General features: G+C 68.4%; 1 protein-coding gene across 3 annotated transcripts; it reads left to right on the forward strand.

The window, feature by feature from the left end:
- Positions 1–931: 931 nt before the first annotated feature.
- Positions 932–22,095, forward strand: PLD2 (phospholipase D2). 3 transcript variants are annotated; one of them, XM_048834014.2, is made up of 25 exons: positions 932–1,156; positions 4,626–4,740; positions 5,034–5,164; positions 6,341–6,483; positions 6,918–7,017; positions 11,791–11,856; positions 12,023–12,081; positions 12,376–12,468; positions 12,547–12,699; positions 13,400–13,549; positions 13,779–13,862; positions 14,522–14,600; positions 14,670–14,780; positions 15,303–15,470; positions 15,624–15,747; positions 16,272–16,390; positions 16,516–16,623; positions 17,507–17,611; positions 17,710–17,798; positions 18,099–18,212; positions 18,403–18,452; positions 18,873–19,007; positions 19,275–19,428; positions 19,613–19,730; positions 21,001–22,095. In XM_048834014.2, the coding sequence occupies exons 1-25, from the start codon at positions 953–955 to the stop codon at positions 21,223–21,225; spliced, it is 2,997 nt and encodes a 998-aa protein (XP_048689971.2). In that variant the 5' UTR covers positions 932–952; the 3' UTR covers positions 21,226–22,095. The 3 variants fall into 3 exon arrangements, with proteins under 3 accessions (XP_048689971.2, XP_048689972.2, XP_048689973.2); XM_048834015.2 differs by lacking the exon at positions 932–1,156 and adding an exon at positions 3,234–3,385; XM_048834016.2 differs by lacking the exons at positions 932–1,156; positions 5,034–5,164 and adding an exon at positions 3,298–3,385.
- The last annotated feature ends 236 nt before the right edge of the window (positions 22,096–22,331 follow it).

Genomic DNA, 22,331 nt, shown 5'->3' on the forward strand with positions numbered 1-22,331 from the left:
GGATGGAGTCCCGGGGGGCTGTGGGTCAGGAGTGAGGGGCACCGGCAGGGGGCAGGGATAGAGTCCTGGGGGGCTGTGGGTCGGCAGTGAGGGGCACCGGAAGGGGGCAGGGATGGAGTCCCGGGGGGCTGTGGGTCGGGAGTGAGGGGCACTGGCAGGGCTAGGGGGAGGCAGGGGGCAGGGATGGAGTCCTGGGGGGCTGTGGGTCGGCAGTGAGGGGCACCGGAAGGGGGCAGGGATGGAGTCCCGGGGGGCTGTGGGTCGGGAGTGAGGGGCACTGGCAGGGCTAGGGGGAGGCAGGGGGCAGGGATGGTGTCCCGGGGGCCTGTGGGTCAGGAGTGGGGGGCACCGGCAGGGCTGGGGGGCGGGGCGCTGTGGGTCAGCAGTGAGGGGCACCGGCAGGGGGCAGGGATGGAGTCCCAGGGGGCTGTGGGTCGGGAGTGAGGGGCACTGGCAGGGGGCAGGGATGGAGTCCCGGGGGGCTGTGGGTCGGGAGTGAGGGGCACCGGTAGGGGGCATGGATGGAGTCCCGGGGGGCTGTGGGTCAGCAGTGAAGGGCACCGGAAGGGGGCAGGGATGGAGTCCTGGGGGGCTGTGGGTCAGCAGTGAGGGGCACCGGCAGGGGGCAGGGATGGAGTCCCGGGGGGCTGTGGGTCGGGAGTGAGGGGCACCGGCAGGGGGCAGGGATGGAGTCCTGGGGGCCTGTGGGTCAGGAGTGGGGGGCACCGGCAGGGCTGGGGGCTGCGGGTCGGGAGCGAGGGCCACCGGCAGCTGCCGGGATCCGGCCCCATGGCCCAGCCCCAGTTGTTGTGGGGTCCGTGGGGTGCCCAGGGCGGCGCAGCGCAGGAGGGTGTGTTATTGTAGGGTCTCCCCGGAGCCCGGCCCCACCTCCCCTGCTGGGGAACCCCCAGGCCGCCCCTAGCCCCACACCGCGGGGCGTCCGCTCCAGTCTATGGGGCAGGGCGTGTCTGCCCCCCGCTCCCTGCCTGGCGGGGGGAGGCGAGGCCGGGCCGGGCTGGGCTGTCCCGGGCCGGGCTCCAAGCTCCCCCCACAACTTCCCCTTCCCGGCCCAGCGGCGCCGTGTCCCACCCGGCCGGGCGCGGGGAGTCGGGGGCCGCGCACCCCCAGGCCGTGGGGCGGGGCGGGGAGACCCCTGGTAAGTGTCAGGGTTCCCCACAAGCGGGGGGGAAGGGAATTTCCTCGGGGGGGGGAGGTCCTAGATCCCCCCTCTTTGTGCCCCCCCCCGGGACGCCCCTCGCCGTGTGGGTCGCTGCCGCCGCCGGTCCCTCCCCTGCGGGGGGGGGGGAGCCCTGGTCCCCGCCCCATAACAAGGGGGGTCCCGTTCTCCCCTCCCCGTTACCCAGAGCAACCCCCCCGCCAGGGGCGGAGCTGAGCCACCTGCGCCTCCCAGACGACGGGACCCTCCCCAGATGCAGCCGCCGGGGGGGGCCTGCAGGGACAAAGCTGCTCTCTGCCCCCCCCCGTTCCCCGCTCCCCCACGTGACTTGGAAGTGACTCAAAATCTCCGTTTGCTAATTACAACCGCGGGGGCGGGGCTGTGGGCCAGGATGACGGGTGGGGCGGGGTGGACTGGGGGGGCTGGCAGGGGGCTGGGGGGCAGGACTGAGGGGCACGGGGGGGCTGTGGGCCAGGATGACGGGTGGGGCTGGCTGGGGGGCAGGGCCAAGGGGCACGAGGGGGGCTGTGGGTCAGGATGATGGGTGGGGCAGGGTGGACTGGGGGGGCTGGCAGGGGGCTGGGGGGCAGGACTGAGGGGCACCGGGGGACTGTGGGCCAGGATGACGGGTGGGGCTGGCAGGGGGCTGGGGGGCAGGGCTGTGGGCCAGGATGATGGGTGGGGCAGGGTGGACTGGGGGGGCTGGCAGGGAGCTGGGGGGCAGGGCCGAGGGGCACGGGGGGGGGCTGTGGGCCAGGATGATGGGTGGGGCGGGGTGGACTGGGGGGGCTGGCAGGGGGCTGGGGGGCAGGACTGAGGGGCACCAGGGGACTGTGGGCCAGGATGACGGGTGGGGCTGGCAGGGGGCTGGGGGGCAGGGCTGTGGGCCAGGATGATGGGTGGGGCAGGGTGGACTGGGGGGGCTGGCAGGGGGCTGGGGGGCAGGACTGAGGGGCACGGGGGGGCTGTGGGCCAGGATGACGGGTGGGGCTGGCAGGGGGCTGGGGGGCAGGGCTGTGGGCCAGGATGATGGGTGGGGCAGGGTGGACTGGGGGGGCTGGCAGGGGGCTGGGGGGCAGGACTGAGGGGCACGGGGGGGCTGTGGGCCAGGATGACGGGTGGGGTGGGGTGGGGTGGACTGGGGGGGCTGGCAGGGAGCTGGGGGGCAGGACTGAGGGGCACCGGGGGACTGTGGGCCAGGATGACGGGTGGGGCTGGCAGGGGGCTGGGGGGCAGGGCTGTGGGCCAGGATGACGGGTGGGGCGGGGTGGACTGGGGGGGGCTGGCAGGGAGCTGGGGGGCAGGGCCGAGGGGCACGGGGGGGCTGTGGGCCAGGATGATGGGTGGGGCAGGGTGGACTGGGGGGGCTGGCAGGGAGCTGGGGGGCAGGGCCGAGGGGCACGGGGGGGCTGTGGGCCAGGATGACGGGTGGGGCAGGGTGGACTGGGGGGGCTGGCAGGGAGCTGGGGGGCAGGGCCGAGGGGCACAGGGGGGGCTGTGGGCCAGGATGACGGGTGGGGCAGGGTGGACTGGGGGGGCTGGCAGGGAGCTGGGGGGCAGGGCTGTGGGCCAGGATGACGGGTGGGGCGGGGTGGACTGGGGGGGGCTGGCAGGGAGCTGGGGGGCAGGGCCGAGGGGCACGGGGGGGCTGTGGGCCAGGATGATGGGTGGGGCAGGGTGGACTGGGGGGGCTGGCAGGGGGCTGGGGGGCAGGGCCGAGGGGCACGGGGGGACTGTGGGCCAGGATGACGGGTGGGGCTGGCAGGGGGCTGGGAGGCAGGGCCGAGGGGCACGGGGGGGCTGTGGGCCAGGATGACGGGTGGGGCAGGGTGGACTGGGGGGGCTGGCAGGGAGCTGGGGGGCAGGGCCGAGGGGCACGGGGGGGCTGTGGGCCAGGATGACGGGTGGGGCGGGGTGGACTGGGGGGGCTGGCAGGGGGCTGGGAGGCAGGGCCGAGGGGCACGGGGGGGCTGTGGGCCAGGATGACGGGTGGGGCGGGGTGGACTGGGGGGGCTGGCAGGGAGCTGGGGGGCAGGGCCGAGGGGCACGGGGGGGCTGTGGGCCAGGATGACGGGTGGGGCGGGGTGGACTGGGGGGGCTGGCAGGGAGCTGGGGGGCAGGGCCGAGGGGCACGGGGGGGTCACCTCTCCCCCGGCCACTCCCCGTCCCGGCTCAGAGGAAAGGAATGTGGAAGCGCAGCGGAGCTGGGTGCGGACCCCCCCCGCCCTGGCCTCGCTGGGGGGTGAGGGGGGGCTGCCGCCAAAGGCCGTCCCCAGCCCCCTGCTAGCCCAGCCCCCTCCTGGTGCCCCCCAAGCTCTGCTCTGTAAAGCCCCCCCCCCGTCCCCATAGTGACCGTCTGGGCCGCAGGCCAGGGGCTGCTGTTACATAAGCAGCCGGGGGGGGCTCCCCCCGATTAACCCCACAATGGTCCCTGACCGATCCACCTGGGTCACCCCCCGCTTGCCCTGGGGGAGCCCCGTGAATCCTCTTCCACCCCCCAGGCCGGTGGAGCGGAGGAGGGGCATTATCCCGGGGGGGGGGAGCCTGGCCCCACCAGGAATTTGTCCCAGGAAACTCCCGGACACCTGGGTTCCCTCTCCCCTCCTCCCTGCCCGCCAGGACCCTGACCACTGGTGGTTAAAGCGGGGGGGGGGGGGGGGAAGCCTGAGAGCCCGAACTCCTGGGTTCTCTCCCCAGCTGTGGGAGGGGAGTGGGGGTTGGTGGTTAAAGCAGGGGGTCTGGAAGCCCGGACTCCTGGGTTCTCTCCCCGGCTCTGGGAGGGGAGTGGGGGCTGGTGGGTTACAGCAGGGGGGCTGGGAGCCAGGACTCCTGGGTTCTCTCCCCGGCTCTGGGAGGGGAGTGGGGGCTGGTGGTTAAAGCAGGGGGGCTGGGAGCCCGGACTCCTGGGTTCTCTCCCCGGCTCTGGGAGGGGAGTGGGGGCTGGTGGGTTACAGCAGGGGGGCTGGGAGCCCGGACTCCTGGGTTCTCTCCCTGGCTCTGGGAGGACAGTGGGGGCTGGTGGGTTACAGCAGGGGGGCTGGGAGCCCGGACTCCTGGGTTCTCTCCCTGGCTCTGGGAGGACAGTGGGGGCTGGTGGTTAAAGCAGGGGGGCTGGGAGCCAGGACTCTTGGGTTCTCTCCCCGGCTCTGGGAGGACAGTGGGGGCTGGTGGTTAAAGCAGGGGGGCTGGGAGCCAGGACTCCTGGGTTCTCTCCCCGGCTCTGGGAGGGGAGTGGGGGCTGGTGGGTTACAGCAGGGGGGCTGGGAGCCAGGACTCCTGGGTTCTCTCCCCGGCTCTGGGAGGACAGTGGGGGCTGGTGGTTAAAGCAGGGGGGCTGGGAGCCAGGACTCCTGGGTTCTCTCCCCGGCTCTGGGAGGGGAGTGGGGGCTGGTGGGTTACAGCAGGGGGGCTGGGAGCCCGGACTCCTGGGTTCTCTCCCCTTCCACAGGCCGGCACCATGCAGAACCTGGCTGGCCCCTTCGCCGGGGGCACCTCGCTGGACGCCTCGGACCTGCAGGTGGATGGGGACGAAGTGGACGGGCTGCGGGAGGGGGAGGAGCCAGGTGAGTGGGGCGGGGGGGCGGGGGGTTAAGACTCCGGCGCCCTGGCGCAGCGTGGGGGGTGGGCAGCCCAACCCCCTCAGCCAAGGGCTGGGTGTCAGGACCCTCCCCAGGAACCCAGGCGTCCTGGCACCGGCCAAATGGCTGGTGCCCGGCCCTCCCAAACCGGGGTCCGGTGTGTCCGTGTGTCTGTCACTCAGCAGGGGGCTTTGCCGCCTCCATGCATGTGGGGGAGGGAGACGGGGGGGGGTCCGTCCGTCCGCCCACCCTGACCCGTCCGTCCGTCTGTCCTGCAGGGGGCCCGCTCTACCCCTTCCTGGCGGTCTATGACCTGAAGCCGCTCAAGTCGCAGGGGCCGGTGTTTGCCAAGGGGGTGCCCGTCATCGCCCGGGTGGAGGGCACCGAGCGGTACACCACCGGCTCCAAGGTGAGCGGGGACGGGGGGCTGGGAGCCAGGACGCCTGGGTTCTCTCCCCGGCTCTGGGAGGGCAGTGGGGGCTGGTGGGTCAGAGCAGGGGGGCTGGCAGCCTGGACTCCTGGGTTCTCTCCCTGGCTCTGGGAGGGGAGGGAGGGCTGGGGGGTGAGAACGGGGGGGCTGGCAGCCTGGACTCCTGGGTTCTCTCCCCAGCTCTGGGAGGGGAGGGGGGTCCGGTGAGTTAGCGCAGCACGGGCTGGCAGCCAGGACTCCTGGGTTCTCTCCCTGGCTCTGGGAGGGGAGGGGGGCTGGGGGTGAGAACGGGGGGGCTGGCAGCCAGGACTCCTGGGTTCTCTCCCTGGCTCTGGGAGGGGAGGGGGGCTGGGGGGCTAGAGCAGGGGGGGCTGGCAGCCAGGACTCCTGGGTTCTCTCCCTGGCTCTGGGACGGGAGGGGGGGCTGGGGGTGAGAACAGGGGGGCTGGCAGCCAGGACTCCTGGGTTCTCTCCCCAGCTCTGGGAGGGGAGGGGGGGCTGGGGGTGAGAACGGGGGGGGCTGGCAGCCTGGACTCCTGGGTTCTCTCCCCAGCTCTGGGAGGGGAGGGGGGGTCCGGTGAGTTAGCGCAGCCCGGGCTGGCAGCCAGGACTCCTGGGTTCTCTCCCCGGCTCTGGGAGGGGAGGGGGGGCTGGGGGTGAGAACGGGGGGGCTGGCAGCCAGGACTCCTGGGTTCTCTCCCTGGCTCTGGGAGGGGAGGGGGGCTGGGGGGCTAGAGCAGGGGGGGCTGGCAGCCAGGACTCCTGGGTTCTCTCCCTGGCTCTGGGACGGGAGGGGGGGCTGGGGGTGAGAACAGGGGGGCTGGCAGCCAGGACTCCTGGGTTCTCTCCCCAGCTCTGGGAGGGGAGGGGGGGCTGGGGGTGAGAACGGGGGGGCTGGCAGCCTGGACTCCTGGGTTCTCTCCCCAGCTCTGGGAGGGGAGGGGGGTCCGGTGAGTTAGCGCAGCCCGGGCTGGCAGCCAGGACTCCTGGGTTCTCTCCCCGGCTCTGGGAGGGGAGGGGGGGCTGGGGGGTGAGAACGGGGGGGCTGGCAGCCAGGACTCCTGGGTTCTCTCCCCGGCTCTGGGAGGGGAGGGGGGGCTGGGGGGTGAGAACGGGGGGGCTGGCAGCCAGGACTCCTGGGTTCTCTCCCGGCAGATCCGGCCCAGCACACTGTACTCCCTGCGCCTGACCCACGGCGATTTCACCTGGACCATGAAGAAGAAGTTCAAGCACTTCCAGGAGCTGCACCGTGACCTGATGAGACACAAGATCTTCATGAGCTTCCTGCCCCTCTCCAGGTCCGAGCCGCCCCCCACCCCCAGCCCTGCAGCGGGTCCTGTGCTGCAGGAACCCCCCCCCCAGCACTGGAAGGGCCCCGATCCCTGCTGCCCCACACGCCAGCTGGCATTTCCCAGGCCTCGCCCCAAATTGGTCTCCAAAGCAACTAGCTGCCCCAAAACGCCCTAGGATAACCCTTCCAGGGCTGGGACTGGCTGACTCAGGGGGGCAGGGAATGGGGCACGGGGCCTGTCCCCTCTAGGGGGCACGAGCTCCCACCCAGCCCCAGGGCTGGGATTGGCTGACTCAGGGGGGCAGGGAATGGGGCACGGGGCCTGTCCCCTCTAGGGGGCACGAGCTCCCACCCAGCCCCAGGGCTGGGATTGGCTGACTCAGGGGGGCAGGGAATGGGGCACGGGGCCTGTCTCACCCCGGCTCTGATTGCACCCCCCAGGTTTGCTGTCCATGGGTCCCGCGCAGAGGCCACCTCTCTGGAGATGCCCGCCCTGCCGCATGGGGGTGATGGCACTTCCAGACGCCCCTCCAGCAAACAGGTAGGGGGCAGAGGGGGTGGGATGCGGGGGGTTCGGGGGGGCCACTCCTGGGTTCCAGGGCTAGGAAGGGCCATGGGCAGCATGGGGGGCCCGTGGGGCAGCTGGGGGTGCAGAGGAGCCCCCGTGTGGATTCTGGGGGGCTGGGAGGAGTCCCGGAGGCAGGCAGGACTGCTTTAAATCACTGATATATAATCCGGATTGAAATCCAGGAGCTGCAGTCCCGCGCAAATCACAGACATTTTGCCTTTGGGCTTTTCTCTTTTCCCAAGGCCAGGCCGACTCTCACTGGCCGGTGACCGCGGCCCGGGTCCCTCGGCGCTAGCCGGGAGGCCAGGCTGCGGCTACACCCCCTCGTTTACGCAGTGACGTCACCCAGCTCGCCTTCCTCCCGAGTCTTCACTTACTGTCAGGAGTCTGCCTTGTCGCCTGTTAGCCGAGGGCGACCGACCCCGTTCGCTCTTCCCGAGAGATTGAGTCACGTTTCGGGGTGTCTCCCCAGCTCTGGGGGGGGGGGCTGGGAGCCAGGACTCCTGGGTTCTTGTGAGAACCCCCACTCCTGGGCTGTTCACGCACAGCTTCTGGCATGTGAGCTGCTCCTTGGATTGTGCAAGCGAATGCCACGAGCCAATATCTCCGGTCCCAGACACAACCCTGGGAACCCCGCCTTGCAGCGTCCCGTTCTGCCCGCTGGACGCGGCCAGCGTGTAGGAGTCCGTCACTGGACCAAAGACATGGCTAGGTACCCGGCTGGTTCTCCCAAGGGGAGCCTCGGACACCTCCCAGCCAACCGCACGGCTTCGGGGAGAACAAACGCACAGATCTACGAGCTACCAAGACCGATTTTAAGAGATTATCAGTCAAGGCACAAGAAGTCGGATCTGGTGAAACGAAATGAAAGCAAAACGCGCTCGAAGCTGCCCGTAAGGCTTTCGGTCCCTCACAAACGTAGATGTGTCTCACCATAGGCTGCCTGGTTGCCCTTCGGCCAGGCTCTCCCCTTTGACCAGCGCGTCAGCCGCTGGGTGGTGGGGTCTGTAGATGGAGGTGGGAGAGAGAGAGAGAGCGGGGCAAACGTCTCTCCCTTTCCTCATGTTCTTTCCTCCCTCTTGGTTCCCACCCCCAGAGTTAGGGGAGCATTACCTCATCCCAGTCCCAAACTGACCAAAGGAAGCGGGGGACTCACTCCAGAGTCAACAATTTATTTGAGCATAAGCTTTCGTGAGCTACAGCTTACTTCATCGGATGCATACTGTGGAAAGTGCAGAAGATCTTTTTATATACGAACAAAGCATGAAAAAATACCTCCTCCCACCCCACTCTCCTGCTGGTAATAGCTTATCTAAAGTGATCACTCTCCTTACAATGTGTATGATAATCAAGGTGGGCCATTTCCAGCACAAATCCAGGGTTCAACAAGAACGTCTGAGGAGGGGCGGGGGTAGGAAAAAACAAGGGGAAATAGGCTACCTTGCATAATGACTTAGCCACTCCCAAGCCTAAGTTAATTGTATCCAATTTGCAAATGAATTCCAATTCAGCAGTCTCTTGCTGGAGTCTGGATTTGAAGTTTTTCTGTTGTAATATCGCAACTTTCATGTCTGTAATCACATGACCAGAGAGATCGAAGTGTTCTCCGACTGGTTCATGAATGTTATAATTCTTGACATCTGATTTGTGGCCATTTATTCTTTTACGTAGAGACTGTCCGGTTTGGCCAATGTACATGGCAGAGGGGCATTGCTGGCACATGATGGCATCTATCACATTGGTGGATGTGCAGGTGAACGAGCCTCTGATAGTGTGGCTGATGTGATTAGGCCCTGTGATGGTGTCCCCTGAATAGATATGTGGGCACAGTTGGCAACGGGCTTTGTTGCAAGGATAAGTTCCTGGGTTAGTGGTTCTGTTGTGTGGTATGTGGTTGTTGGTGAGTATTTGCTTCAGGTTGCGGGGCTGTCTGTAGGCAAGGACTGGCCTCAAGATTTGTGAGAGTGTTGGGTCGTCCTTCAGGATAGGCTGTAGATCCTTAATAATGCGTTGGAGGGGGCTGAAGGTGACGGCTAGTGGCGTTCTGTTATTTTCTTTGTTAGGCCTGTCCTGTAGTAGGTGACTTCTGGGAACTCTTCTGGCTCTATCAATCTGTTTCTTCACTTCTGCAGGTGGGTATTGTAGTTGTAAGAATGCTTGATAGAGATCTTGTAGGTGTTTGTCTCTGTCTGAGGGGTTGGAGCAAATGCGGTTGTATCCAGAAAACCTGGATTTGTGCTGGAAATGGCCCAACTTGATTATCATACATTGTAAGGAGAGTGATCACTTTAGATAAGCTATTACCAGCAGGAGAGTGGGGTGGGAGGAGGTATTGTTTCATGGTCTCTGTGTATATAATGTCTTCTGCAGTTTCCACGGTATGCATCCGATGAAGTGAGCTGTAGCTCACGAAAGCTCATGCTCAAATAAATTGGTTAGTCTCTAAGGTGCCACAAGTCCTCCTTTTCTTTTTGCGAATACAGACTAACACGGCTGTTCCTCTGAAACAATTCTTTTGTTGCTGCCGAGGCCAGCGTCCTTTGTTCCTGTGAGGCTGGGCTGGGTACATAGATCAGGATTGGAAGAGACCTCAGGAGTCATCTAGTCCCACCCCCAGCGCAAAGCAGGACCACCCCCAACTAAATCATCCCAGCCAGGGCTTTGTCAAGCCGGGCCTTAAAAACTTCAAAGGAAGGAGATTCCATCACCTCCCTAGGTAACGCATTCCAGTGCTTCACCACCCTCCTCGTGAAATAGTGTTTCCTAATATCCAACCTAGACCTCCCCCACTGCAACTTGAGACCATTACTCCTCGTTCTGTCATCTGATACCATTGAGAACAGTCTAGAGCCATCCTCTTTGGAACCCCCTTTCAGGTAGTTGAAAGCAGCTATCAAATCCCCCCTCATTCTTCTCTTCCGCAGACTAAACAATCCCAGTTCCCTCAGCCTCTCCTCATAAGTCATGTGTTCCAGACCCCTCATCATTTTTGTTGCCCTCCGCTGGACATTTTCCAATTTTTCCACATCCTTCTTGTCGTGTGGGGCCCAAAACTGGACACAGTACTCCAGATGAGGCCTCACCCATGTCAAATAGAGGGGAATGATCATGTCCCTCGGTCTGCTGGCAATGCCCCTACGTATACATCCCAAAATGCCATTGGCCTTCTTGGCAACAAGGGCACACTGCTGACTCATATCCAGCTTCTCGTCCACTGTCACCCCTAGGTCCTTTTCCGCAGAACTGCTGCCTAGCCATTCGGTCCCTAGTCTGTAGCTGTGCATTGGGTTCTTCCGTCCTAAGTGCAGAACCCTGCACTTATCCTTATTGAACCTCATCAGATTTCTTTTGGCCCAATCCTCCAATTTGTCTAGGTCCCTCTGTATCCTATCCCTCCCCTCCAGCGTATCTACTTCTCCTCCCAGTTTAGTGTCCTCTGCAAACTCGCTGAGAGTGCAATCCACACCATCCTCCAGATCATTAATGAAGATACTGAATAAAACCGGCCCCAGGACCGACCCTTGGGGCACTCCACTTGATACCGGCTGCCAACTAGACATGGAGCCATTGATCACTCCCCGCTGAGCCCAACAATCTAGCCAGCTTTCTACCCACCTTACAGTGCATTCATCCAGCCCATACTTCTTTAACTTGCTGGCAAGAATACTGTGGGAGACCGTGTCAAAAGCTTTGCTAAAGTCAAGGAACAACACGTCCACTGCTTTCCCCTCATCCACAGAGCCAGTTATCTCGCCATAGGTGGCAATTTGGTTGGTCAGGCATGACTTGCCCTTGGTGAATCCATGCTGACCAGTCCTGATCACTTTCCTCTCCTCCAAGTGCTTCAGAATTGATTCCTTGAGGACCTGCTCCATGATTTTTCCAGGGACTGAAGTGAGGCTGGCCCGTCTGTAGTTCCCTGGGTTCTCTGTCTTCCCTTTTTAAAATATGGGCACACCTGCCCCTCTGCTCCTGGAGAGTTTTTGCCCGGGCTTCCTTTAAACCATGAGGACACGTTTTCAGCCTCATAACGATATCCATGAAATTATAACCTCGCTGTAACAACAACACTCAGGGCACCATAAGCCTTCCCAACACGCCCGACACGACAAACTTTGCATTGGACACCACACAATCATTTTACAAGGATGAACCTGGGGGTGTAGGGTCTTCCCCTGAGGTACAGAGCATCACGGATCTCTCCCCGGCTCTGGGAGGGGAGTGGGGGCTGGTGGGTTAGAGCAGGGGGAGTGGGGGCTGGGAGCCAGGACTCCTGGGTTCCATTCTCTGCCCCACCTCGGGTGCTGCGCTGAACTCGGGTGGAAAGTCGAATTCATGTCAATTGAAAGCATTTTAATTAGTTGAATGCACCCGCCCTTAACACACTGGCCGCGTAAGACCGGGGTTTCTCGGCACGTCCGGCATTCAAAAGGGACCCATGGATCACGGGAAGCAGGATCTGGCGCGAGGGAACTGAACCGGTTGCATCCAGTCCCCGGGTCCTGGCAGATTTTAGAGCTAGTAGATCTCTGCCTGGTTCTGTACAAACCGGGGGGGGGGGGTTATCCCCTCTGCCAGTGAGGGGAGCGGAGATTTAGGGCAGAGCAAGCCCTTCAGAGGGACGGGGAGATGGGGAGCCCTTGAAGGCAGCTGGGGATGTCTGGGGCAGCGGGCGGGGCGGGGAGGGTCCAGGCCAAACTCCCTCCCTCGGTGTGGGGCTCTCACGCCTTGCCTTGCTTCCCACAGAAGTACCTCGAGAGCTACCTGAACTCCCTGCTGGCAATGTCCTTCTACCGCAACTGCCATGCCATGGTAACGTATCGCGCCCCCTTCAACTTCCTGGGCTCTCTCCGTGGCTCTGGGAGGGGAGTGGCAGGGGGCGGGGAGCCAGGACTCCTGGGTTCCATTCTCTGCACCGCCTCGGTGCCTCAGTTTCCCCACCCCTGCCGGTCTTGCTCTGAGCAGCTCTCCCCCACAGGCGGAGTTCCTGGATGTCAGCCAGCTCTCCTTCATCCCCGACCTGGGACCCAAGGGTCTGTGAGTCCAGTTCGCTTTCTCTGCCCAGGGACCCAGCGGCCTGCCAGCCACCATGGCAACCACTTCTTGGGGGGGGCTTTGTACGGGGGCGGGGAGGGGGCCAGCGAGAAAGGCTTCCCACACACAGGAGGGGAGTGATTTGGGGTGGGGGGGCAAGCGCCACTTGGAGCCAGGACTCCTGGGTTCTGTTCCCGGCCCTGGGGGAGAGTGGGGGCAGGTGGGTTAGAGCAGGGGGGTGGGGCTGGGAGCCAGGACTCCTGGGTTCTCTCCCCACTGACCTAGCTCCTGCTGCAGGGAGGGCATGATCCTGAAGCGCTCCGGTGGGCACCGAATCCAGGGGTTTAACTGCTGTGGGCGCCACCAGATCTGCTACCGCTGGTCAAAGAGGTGAGCTGGGGGGCCGGGCGGGGCGGGGGTCTGTGTGGCCCCCTCCCCACTCACGGGCCCCTCTCCTCCCCCCTCCAGGTGGCTGGTGGTGAAGGACTCCTTCCTGCTGTACCTCAAGCCGGAGTCGGGGGTCGTCTCCTATGTGCTGCTCTTCGACCCAGGATTCAGGGTCATGGTGGGGAAGAAACCCACCGACAGCAAGTACGGGGTCCGCATCGAGAACACCGCCAGGTCCGGACGCCGGGGTTCCACCCTGCCTGGGTTCTCTCCCTGGCTCTGGGAGGGGAGGGGGGCTGGTGGGTGAGAGCGGGGGGGCTGGGAGCCAGGACTCCTGGGTTCTCTCCCCGGCTCCGGGAGCGGAGTGGGGGCTGGTGGGTGAGAGCAGGGGGGGCTGGGAGCCAGGACTCCTGGGTTCTCTCCCTGGCTCTGGGAGCGGAGTGGGGGCTGGTGGGTGAGAGCAGGGGGGCTGGGAGCCAGGACTCCTGGGTTCTCTCCCTGGCTCCGGGAGCGGAGTGGGGGCTGGTGGGTTAGAGCAGGGGGGCTGGGAGCCAGGACTCCTGGGTTCTCTCCCAGGCTCCGGGAGCGGAGTGGGGGCTGGGGGGTGAGAGCAGGGGGGGCTGGGAGCCAGGACTCCTGGGTTCTCTCCCCGGCTCCGGGAGCGGAGTGGGGGCTGGTGGGTGAGAGCAGGGGGGGCTGGGAGCCAGGACTCCTGGGTTCTCTCCCTGGCTCTGGGAGGGGAGTGGGGGCTGGTGGGTGAGAGCAGGGGGGCTGGGAGCCAGGACTCCTGGGTTCTCTCCCTGGCTCCGGGAGCGGAGTGGGGGCTGGGGGGTGAGAGCAGGGGGGGCTGGGAGCCAGGACTCCTGGGTTCTCTCCCGGCTCCGGGACAGGGTGGGGGCTGGTTTGTGATTTCTCTCCCCCCCCCGCCCCCCAGGACGCTGATTCTGAAGTGCAGCAGCTACCGGCAGGCGCGCTGGTGGGGGCAGGAGATCACGGACCTGGCCGAGGAGCAGGGCAAGGACTTCCTGCACCTGCACGGCCACCAGGCCTTCGCGCCCGTCCGCAAGGGCTCGCCCACCCGCTGGTGAGAGGGGGGCACCCGCTGGGGCGGGGCACAGAGGACTGTGCAGGGGGCACTCGGCCCCCACGGGGAGGGGCCGGGATCCTGCGTGGAGGGGTGGGGGGAGTGAGATGGGGCTGGTCCCAGTGCCAGGGAATCCGGGGGCAGGGGGGGCTGGGAGGGGGCAGACGGGGGGGTCGTTCCTGGGGGTATGCAGCCCCCCGAGGTTCCAGTCTCTCCCCACCCGCGGCAGGTTTGTGAATGGCGCCGGGTACTTTGCGGCTCTGGCTGACGTGCTGATGCAAGCGAAGGAGGAGATTTATATCACTGACTGGTGGTGAGTGACCCCCTGCTGCCCCCAGGGCCCTGACCTGCCCCCCCTGCTGCCCCCAGGGCTCTGCCCCTCACACACACCCTCGGCCCCCCCCAGGTCCTGACCCCCAGGGCTCTGCGCTGTTCACCCTCCCCACCCCTCCTGCCTGCCCTCCAACCTTCTCACTGCCTCCCCTTCTAGGGCCTGGCCCCACGCCCCGCCCGGGTGTGCGCTGGGCCCCACTGATCTGCCACCCGGGGAGCCTTTCCGTCCGCGGGGATCCCGGCCCCAAAGCAGAGTCGGGGACGCCGCAGCCCCACGGCTTGGGGGGGCACGCCGGGTCCCAGGACCCTCGGAAGGTCGGGCTGGGTGGGACCTCGAGGGGTCGTGCAGTCCGGCCCCCCGCGCTGAGCCAGGACCAGTCACCCCAGCCCAGCCCCGATGGGCGTTTGTCCAGCCTGCTCTGAGACACCCCCCCGGCCACGGGACCCCCCTATGGCACCTGTCCCAGAGCCGACTCCCCAGAGAGGCGGGAGCGTTTCCTAAAACCCACCCGAGCGCACTGCAGGGACTGGGCGGGGCGCGGAGCAGGGGCACCCAGAGAGCCGGGCTCTCGGCGGAGTGGGGGGCAGGGCTCTGGGGGGGCAGAAACCACCGCCACCAAGGCCCCTCCCGGCCCGCAGGCTGAGCCCTGAGCTCCACCTGAAGCGCCCGGCGCAGACGGACGACTGGCGCCTGGACATCCTCTTGAAGCACAAGGCGGTGAGTGTCCCGGGGCGCGAGGGGTCCCGGGGGACCCCCGCCCCTCTAATGCCCTGCCTGCCCCCCCAGGAGGAGGGCGTGCGGGTCTGCGTGCTGCTCTTCAAGGAGGTGGAGCTGGCCCTGGGCATCAACAGCGGCTACAGCAAGCGGGCGCTCACGCTTCTGCACCCCAACATCAAGGTAGGGGACCCAGGCGTCCGGGACGGCGGCCCAGGGCGCTCGCCCCCGGTGGGCCCCGGGGAGGGGGGAGGGGACCCAGGCGTCCGGGACGGGGGCACAGGGCGCTCGCCCCCGAGGTGGGGAGGGGGGACCCAGGCGTCCGGGACGGCGGCCCAGGGCGCTCGCCCCCGGTGGGCCCCGGGGAGGGGGGAGGGGACCCAGGTGTCCGGGACGGGGGCGCTGGGCGCTCGCCCCCGAGGTGGGGAGGGGGGACCCAGGCGTCCGGGACGGCGGCCCAGGGCGCTCGCCCCCGGTGGGCCCCGGGGAGGGGGGAGGGGACCCAGGCGTCCGGGACGGGGGCACAGGGCGCTCGCCCCCGAGGTGGGGAGGGGGGACCCAGGCGTCCGGGACGGCGGCCCAGGGCGCTCGCCCCCGGTGGGCCCCGGGGAGGGGGAGGGGACCCAGGCGTCCGGGACGGCGGCCCAGGGCGCTCGCCCCTCGGCCCCGGGGAAGGGTCTCTGAGCTCTCTGCCCCCCGGCCCAGGTGATGCGCCACCCCGACCACGTCTCCTCCGTTGTGTTCCTGTGGGCCCACCACGAGAAGCTGGTGGTGGTGGACCAGAGCGTGGCCTTTCTCGGGGGGCTGGACCTGGCCTACGGGCGCTGGGACGACCACCGCTACCGGCTCACCGACCTGCCCCCCCACCCCAAGGTCAGAGCCCCCCGCGCGGCCCCCTCCTCTCCTGGGGATCCGCCTGCCCCAGGTCCCCGAGTTTCTCTTCCCCTGATCTCCCCCATCTCTCTCTTGACGCCGCCCCCCCCGGGGAGTGACCCCACTCCTCACACTGGGCTCTGTCTCCCTCAGAGCGGGGTGCCCCTGGGGGAAGAGCCCCCCGTTGACCTGGCTGCCAACGAGCAACTCTGGCTGGGCAAGGACTACAGTAACCTCATCACCAAGGACTGGGTGCAGCTCGACCGGCCCTTCGAAGGTGAGCGGGGAAGTGGGGGGGTCCCTCCGGCATTGGGCCGGGGTGTGCGGGCTGGACTGGGCAGTGTGCGTGCCTGGGGCTGACTTGGGGCTATATCCCTTTAACTCTGCCCCTGGCGTGTGTATGAGAGCGTTACATCCCCTTAACTGTGCCCCTGAGAGCGTTACATCCCCTTAACTGTGCCCCTGAGAGCGTTACACCTCCTTAACTGTACCCCTGAGAGCGTTACACCCCCTAAACTGTGCCCGTCCATCGAGGGAGCTTAAGTGGACCTCCCCCTGCCCCTTAGCAACACAGCGCCCCCTACCCCCAGTGGGTGGGGTCCGACCCCCGACTCCACTCTGCAGCCAAGGTGACCCAGGCCCAGCCGGTGAGTTGCCCCGAAAAGCCCCTTGAATTCAGGATGGGCTGGCGATCGTTCCAGGGGCTCAATGGGGTCGTTCTTTGGACACGGGTTCGGGGGGCGTCAAGGGTCACCCGGCCAGCCCCTGCCCTCCTGCTGACCGGCTCCCCCTGGGTGTCAGATTTCATCGACAGGACCCAGATGCCCCGGATGCCCTGGAGGGACGTGGGGGTGGCTGTGCATGGCAGAGCGGCCCGCGACGTCGCCCGCCACTTCATCCAGCGCTGGAATTTCACCAAGGTCCGGGGCCGCCGGGAGCCTGCCACGGGGCCCGAGTTCGGTGGGGGAGGGTGCCGGGGCCTGTGCCCCAGGGGTGGGGGGGGCGCGACCTGCGGTCTCTCCGCCCACCTCCTGTCCCGTTGCAGACGGTGAAGAACAAGTACCGGGGCCCGGAGTACCCCTGCCTGCTGCCCAAGTCGCTCGGCGCCGCCCACCGCCTGCCCCTCGCCGGAGCCCAGCCCGCCAACGTGCAGGTCAGCGGGCGCCCCGGGGGCAGGGGGGCGCTGAGTGAGCCCAGGGAGCTTGGGCAGGTCACCCTATGGGGCCACAGGGAGTCACCCGATGGGCCCAGGGAGCGTGGGGGGGGGCAGAAATCACCCGATGGCCCTAGGGAGCGTGGCGTGGGGCAGAAATCACCCGATGGCCCTAGGGAGCGTGTGTGTGGGGGAATCACCCGATGGGCCCAGGGAGCGTGTGGGGGGGGAATCACCCGATGGCCCTAGGGAGCGTGGGGGGGGGGAATCACCCGATGGGCTCAGGGAGCGTGGGGGGGGGCAGAAATCACCCGATGGCCCCAGGGAGCGTGTGTGTGGGGGAATCACCCGATGGCCCTAGGGAGCGTGGGGGGGGGGGGGAATCACCCGATCGGCCCAGGGAGCGTGGCGGGGGGGCAGAAATCACCCGATGGCCCTAGGGAGCGTGGCGTGGGGCAGAAATCACCCGATGGCCCCAGGGAGCGTGTGTGTGGGGGAATCACCCGATGGGCCTAGGGAGCGTGTGGGGGGGGAATCACACAATGGGCCTAGGGAATGGGGGGGGCAGAAATCACCCGATGGGCCCCGAGAGTTAAAGGTCCCAGGGGTCATCCTACAGGTAATGGGCGGGGGGCGTAAATCACCTTATGGGCCCAGGGAGTTAAAGATCTCAGGGGGTCATCCTATGGGCCCAGGGGATAGGGGTCACCCGATGGGCCCGGGGCATTAGGGATCTCAGGGGGTCATTCTATGGGTTCGGGGGGGCGGGGGACATGCAGTTCTGGGGTCAAAGAAGGGCAGGTGGCCAGGGGCCACTGGGGGTCGGCAGGCGCGGCCGGGGGCTCTGGCTCCCCTCACCCTGCCCCCCACTGCTGCCCCCCAGGTGCTGCGCTCGGTGGATCGCTGGTCGGCCGGGACCCACGAGTGCTCCATCTACAACGCCTACCTGAGCCTCATCCGGGGCAGCCAGCACTACATCTACATCGAGGTGGGGCCGGGCGGGGGGCTGGGGGGGCCGGGGGCTGGGCTATGCCGGCGCCTGTGGGGGTCGCTCTCTCCGGGCTCTGACCCCCCATCTCCCCCCAGAACCAGTTCTTCATCAGCTGTGCGGACGAGCGCTCGGTGCTCAACGCTGTGGGGGACGCCATCGTCAGCCGCATCCTGCACGCCCACAGGTCACCCCACGGCGGGGGCGGGGGGGGAGGCCAGCCCCGGGGGGAGCCCCTGGGGGGGGCACATGGTGTGTGAGGGGGCAGGGTCCCATTGTGCTGGGCTGGGGGGGGCAGGATCGGCACCGGGAGGAGGCAGAGCTAACTGTGGGGATGGGGGAGACCCCAGGACTGGCCCTGGGGAGGGGGACGCGGCTCATGTTGTTGGGGGGGGCAGGGCTAACTCTGGGACCCCAGCCCCCCCAGGGGAGGGGCTCTCCCTGTGGGTGTGGGGGGGTAACGTCTCCCTGTGCCCCCCCCCCGCAGAGAGCAGAAGCGGTTCCGGGTCTTCGTGCTGCTGCCCCTGCTGCCCGGCTTTGAGGGGGACATCGCCGAGGGGGGGGGGAACTCGATCCAGGCCATCCTGCACTTCACCTACCGGTACGGGGGGGGTGGTGGGTCACAAGGGGGGGCTGGGGGGAGGAGGAGGTTGGGGAAGCCACCGGGGCTGGGGGAAGGGGAGCCTGGAACGAGTGTAATGTGGGGAGGGGGCCCAGGAGAGTGTGAACTGGGGGGGGCAGGAGGGGCAGAGGGGCCCCACTCACTGGCTGCCTCTTTCCTTCTCCCCCAGGACGCTCTGCCGGGGCGACTCCTCCATCCTGTGCCGCCTGAAAGCCGCCAGTGAGTTTGGGGGGGGGGGCAGAGGAGGGCTCCGCTCTCACCCCGCACTCCCCTCCCAGAGCTGGGGAGAGAACCCAGGCGTCCTGCCTGCCAGCCCCCCATGCTCTAACCCCCCACTCCCCTCACACAGCCGGGGACAGAACCCAGGAGTCCCGGCTCCCAGCCCCCCCCCGTTCTAACCCACCAGCCTCCACTCCCCTCCCAGAGCCGGGGACAGAACCCAGGAGTCCCGGCTCCCAGCCCCCCCCCCCCCGTTCTAACCCACCAGCCTCCACTCCCCTCCCAGAGAACCCAGGGGTGAGGGCTATGTCGGAGGTCAGTATGCTGCCCAGGGAAGGAACCCAGCCCCCCATGAGCTCAGGACCCCCAGCCCTGGTACCCTGGGGGGCTGAGTAACCCCCATTCTCCCCCCCCCGGCAGTCGGGGACGAGTGGAAGAACTACATCTCCATCTGCGGGCTGCGCACCCACGGGGAGCTGAGCGGCACCCTCATCACCGAGCTGGTCTACATCCACAGCAAGATGCTCATCGCCGACGACCGTCGGGTCCTTATCGGTGAGTGCCGGCGTGAACCCAGGAGTCCTGGCCCCCCCGCTGGGTCAAGATTGAGGGGCATCAGCAGGGCTGGGCTGGCAGGGGCTGCGGGTCGGGAGGGAGGGGCACCGGCAGGGCTGGGGGGGGCTGCGGGTCGGGAGGGAGGGGCACCGGCAGGGAAGGGGGGGGCTGCGGGTCGGGAGGGAGGGGCCCCGGCAGGGCTGGGGGGGCTGCGGGTCGGGAGGGAGGGGCCCCGGCAGGGCTCTGATCCGTCCCTGGCCCCCCCAGGTTCTGCCAACATCAACGACCGCAGCCTGCTGGGGAAGCGGGACAGCGAGCTGGCCCTGCTGGTGGAGGACACGGAGCTGGTCCCCTCGGTCATGGGCGGGGAGCCCTACGAGGCGGGGAAATTCGCACTCAGCCTGCGCCTCGACTGCTTCAGGTGGGGGCATGCGCCGCCCGCGGGCCTGCTGGCCCCCCAGCTGTGTGCGCGCACCTCGCCTGGGGGGCTGGGGGAGGTGCGCTGGGAAGACGGGGTGCAATCCCATTCCCCACTGCTGGGCGGCAGCCATGAGCTGTTACCTGGGCACGGGCACCTCACCCCCGCGCTGGGCCCTTCTCCGCAGGTCGCTTCTGGGGGCGTCGAGCACCGCCAGCCCCGACATCCAGGATCCGGTCAGCGACCACTTCTTCCACGGCGCCTGGAAAGCCACCGGCCTGGCCAACGCCAACATCTATGATCAGGTGAGCAGGGAGTCGGGGGGCAGGGCTGGGCGGGCAGGGGGCTGCGGGTCGGGAGTGAGGGGCACTGGCTGGGCCGGCGAGGGGCTGCGGGTCGGGAGTGAGGGGCGCTGGCTGGGCCGGCGGGGGGCTGGGGGTCGGGAGTGAGGGGCGCAGGCTGGGCCGGCGGGGGGCTGCGGGTCGGGAGTGAGGGGCGCAGGCTGGGCCGGCGGGGGGCTGGGGGTCGGGAGTGAGGGGCGCAGGCTGGGCCGGCGGGGGGCTGCGGGTCGAGAGTGAGGGGCGCAGGCTGGGCCGGCGGGGGGCTGGGGGTCGGGAGTGAGGGGCGCAGGCTGGGCCGGCGGGGGGCTGGGGGTCGGGAGTGAGGGGGGCTGGCTGGGCCGGCGGGGGGCTGGGGGTCGGGAGTGAGGGGCGCAGGCTGGGCCGGCGGGGGGCGGCGGGTCGGGAGTGAGGGGCGCAGGCTGGGCCGGCGGGGGGCGGCGGGTCGGGAGTGAGGGGCGCAGGCTGGGCCGGCGGGGGGCGGCGGGTCGGGAGTGAGGGGCGCAGGCTGGGCCGGCGGGGGGCGGCGGGTCGGGAGTGAGGGGCGCTGGCTGGGCCGGCGGGGGGCGGCGGGTCGGGAGTGAGGGGCGCTGGCTGGGCCGGCGGGGGGCTGCGGGTCGGGAGTGAGGGGCGCAGGCTGGGCCGGCGGGGGGCGGCGGGTCGGGAGTGAGGGGCGCAGGCTGGGCCGGCGGGGGGCGGCGGGTCGGGAGTGAGGGGGGCTGGCTGGGCCGGCGGGGGGCTGGGGGTCGGGAGTGAGGGGCGCAGGCTGGGCCGGCGGGGGGCTGGGGGTCGGGAGTGAGGGGCGCAGGCTGGGCCGGCGGGGGGCGGCGGGTCGGGAGTGAGGGGCGCAGGCTGGGCCGGCGGGGGGGCGGCGGGTCGGGAGTGAGGGGCGCAGGCTGGGCCGGCGGGGGGCGGCGGGTCGGGAGTGAGGGGCGCTGGCTGGGCCGGCGGGGGGCGGCGGGTCGGGAGTGAGGGGGGCTGGCTGGGCCGGCGGGGGGCTGGGGGTCGGGAGTGAGGGGCGCAGGCTGGGCCGGCGGGGGGCTGGGGGTCGGGAGTGAGGGGGGCTGGCTGGGCCGGCGGGGGGCTGGGGGTCGGGAGTGAGGGGCGCAGGCTGGGCCGGCGGGGGGCTGCGGGTCGGGAGTGAGGGGCGCTGGCTGGGCCGGCGGGGGGCTGCGGGTCGTGGGTGTGGATTCCAGCCCCCGCTGGCTCTGACCCACGGCCTCTGGCCCCCCGGCAGGTGTTCCGCTGCCTCCCCACCAACGCGGTGCGGTCGCTCCGGGCCCTGCGGGAGTACGTGGGGGTGCAGAACCTGGCCTGCGTCAGCCCGGAGCTGGCCCGCCAACACCTGGCCCAGGTGCGGGGCCACCTGGTGCAGTTCCCGCTCCAGTTCCTGGCCGAGGAGTCCCTCCTGCCCCCCCTCAACAGCAAGGAGGGCGTGATCCCCGTGGAGGTGTGGACCTAGCCGCCCGTGGGGCTGGAGCGCTGGGCCCCCTCTCTGCCCTGGGAGTGCAGCTCCGTCGCCCCGCAGCCCACCCCCTGCTCTGGGCACCCCCGGCTGCGACAAGAGCCCCCCCTGCACCCGGCCAGGGGGGCTGGGACCCATTCTCTGCCCGCCCAGGCCCCCGACCACACCGACACTGCTGAGTCCCTTTACAGCTCAGCCCCTCTCCCTGCCCGTTTGCACAGCCCCCCAACCCCTTCCTGTAGGTCGCCCCGAGGGCAGGGCCGCCCGGCGGCTCAGCATGCCACTGGCTCGGCCCTACAACCAGCCGCCCGGCCCGCCCCGCTCCTCGCCTCCCTCCGTTCTGCCTTTGGCGCCCCACCCCGGGAGGGGGAGCGTCCCCCGTCACTACATTCCAGAGGCCGACTTCCCACAGGAGGGGGGCGCATCGCTCCCCCCCACCCCCCCGCTGCTACTAACTGCTGAGTGTCACCCCAGCCTCGCCCACTGGGCACCCCACCCCGGCCAACGGGAGCCCTCGGCTGCCGGTGCTTGGCACCGCCCGGACCCCCAGAACACTACCGGTGGCCGGGTTCCTCCCGCGAACCCACAGGCCCCCCAGCGCTGCCCTCGGGGGCCGAACCACGAAGGCACAGCCGGGCTGGGAGGCCGGAGGTGGGCATGGGAGGGCCGCGCGCACGCCCCGGGATCTGGAGCTGCTAGGTCAAAGGTTTCACCGCCAGTGGCATGCCCTGAGCTGCAGGGCGGGCGAGGGGGGTCCCTGGGGTTTGCTCCCTGGCGTCCCCCTCCCCCGGTAACGGGACCAGCTCCGCGCCCTGCTCCTAACCTGCTTTTCCGAGATGGTTTGTTACATAAACGCGCTGAAACCTCGGCCCGCCTCTCTCCTTATTCCACGCCAGGCCGGCTGCCAGGCTGGGCCCCCGGGTGCCGGCCCCGCGGGTGGCAGGGGGGCGTTGGCCTGGCGGAGACAGGGAGAGACCAGTGGGAGGCGCACGGGGACTGGCTACACAAGGATGGCACCCCATGCACCGGGGCCGGAGAAGTCTGGCGTGACCGCCCCGTGCCCGCAGGAGGGGCATGCCGCAGAGAGGGCGGGGTGTCAGGGG

This window comes from Caretta caretta, chromosome 28, assembly GCF_965140235.1.
Source record: "Caretta caretta isolate rCarCar2 chromosome 28, rCarCar1.hap1, whole genome shotgun sequence".
Taxonomy (NCBI): Eukaryota; Metazoa; Chordata; order Testudines; family Cheloniidae; genus Caretta; species Caretta caretta.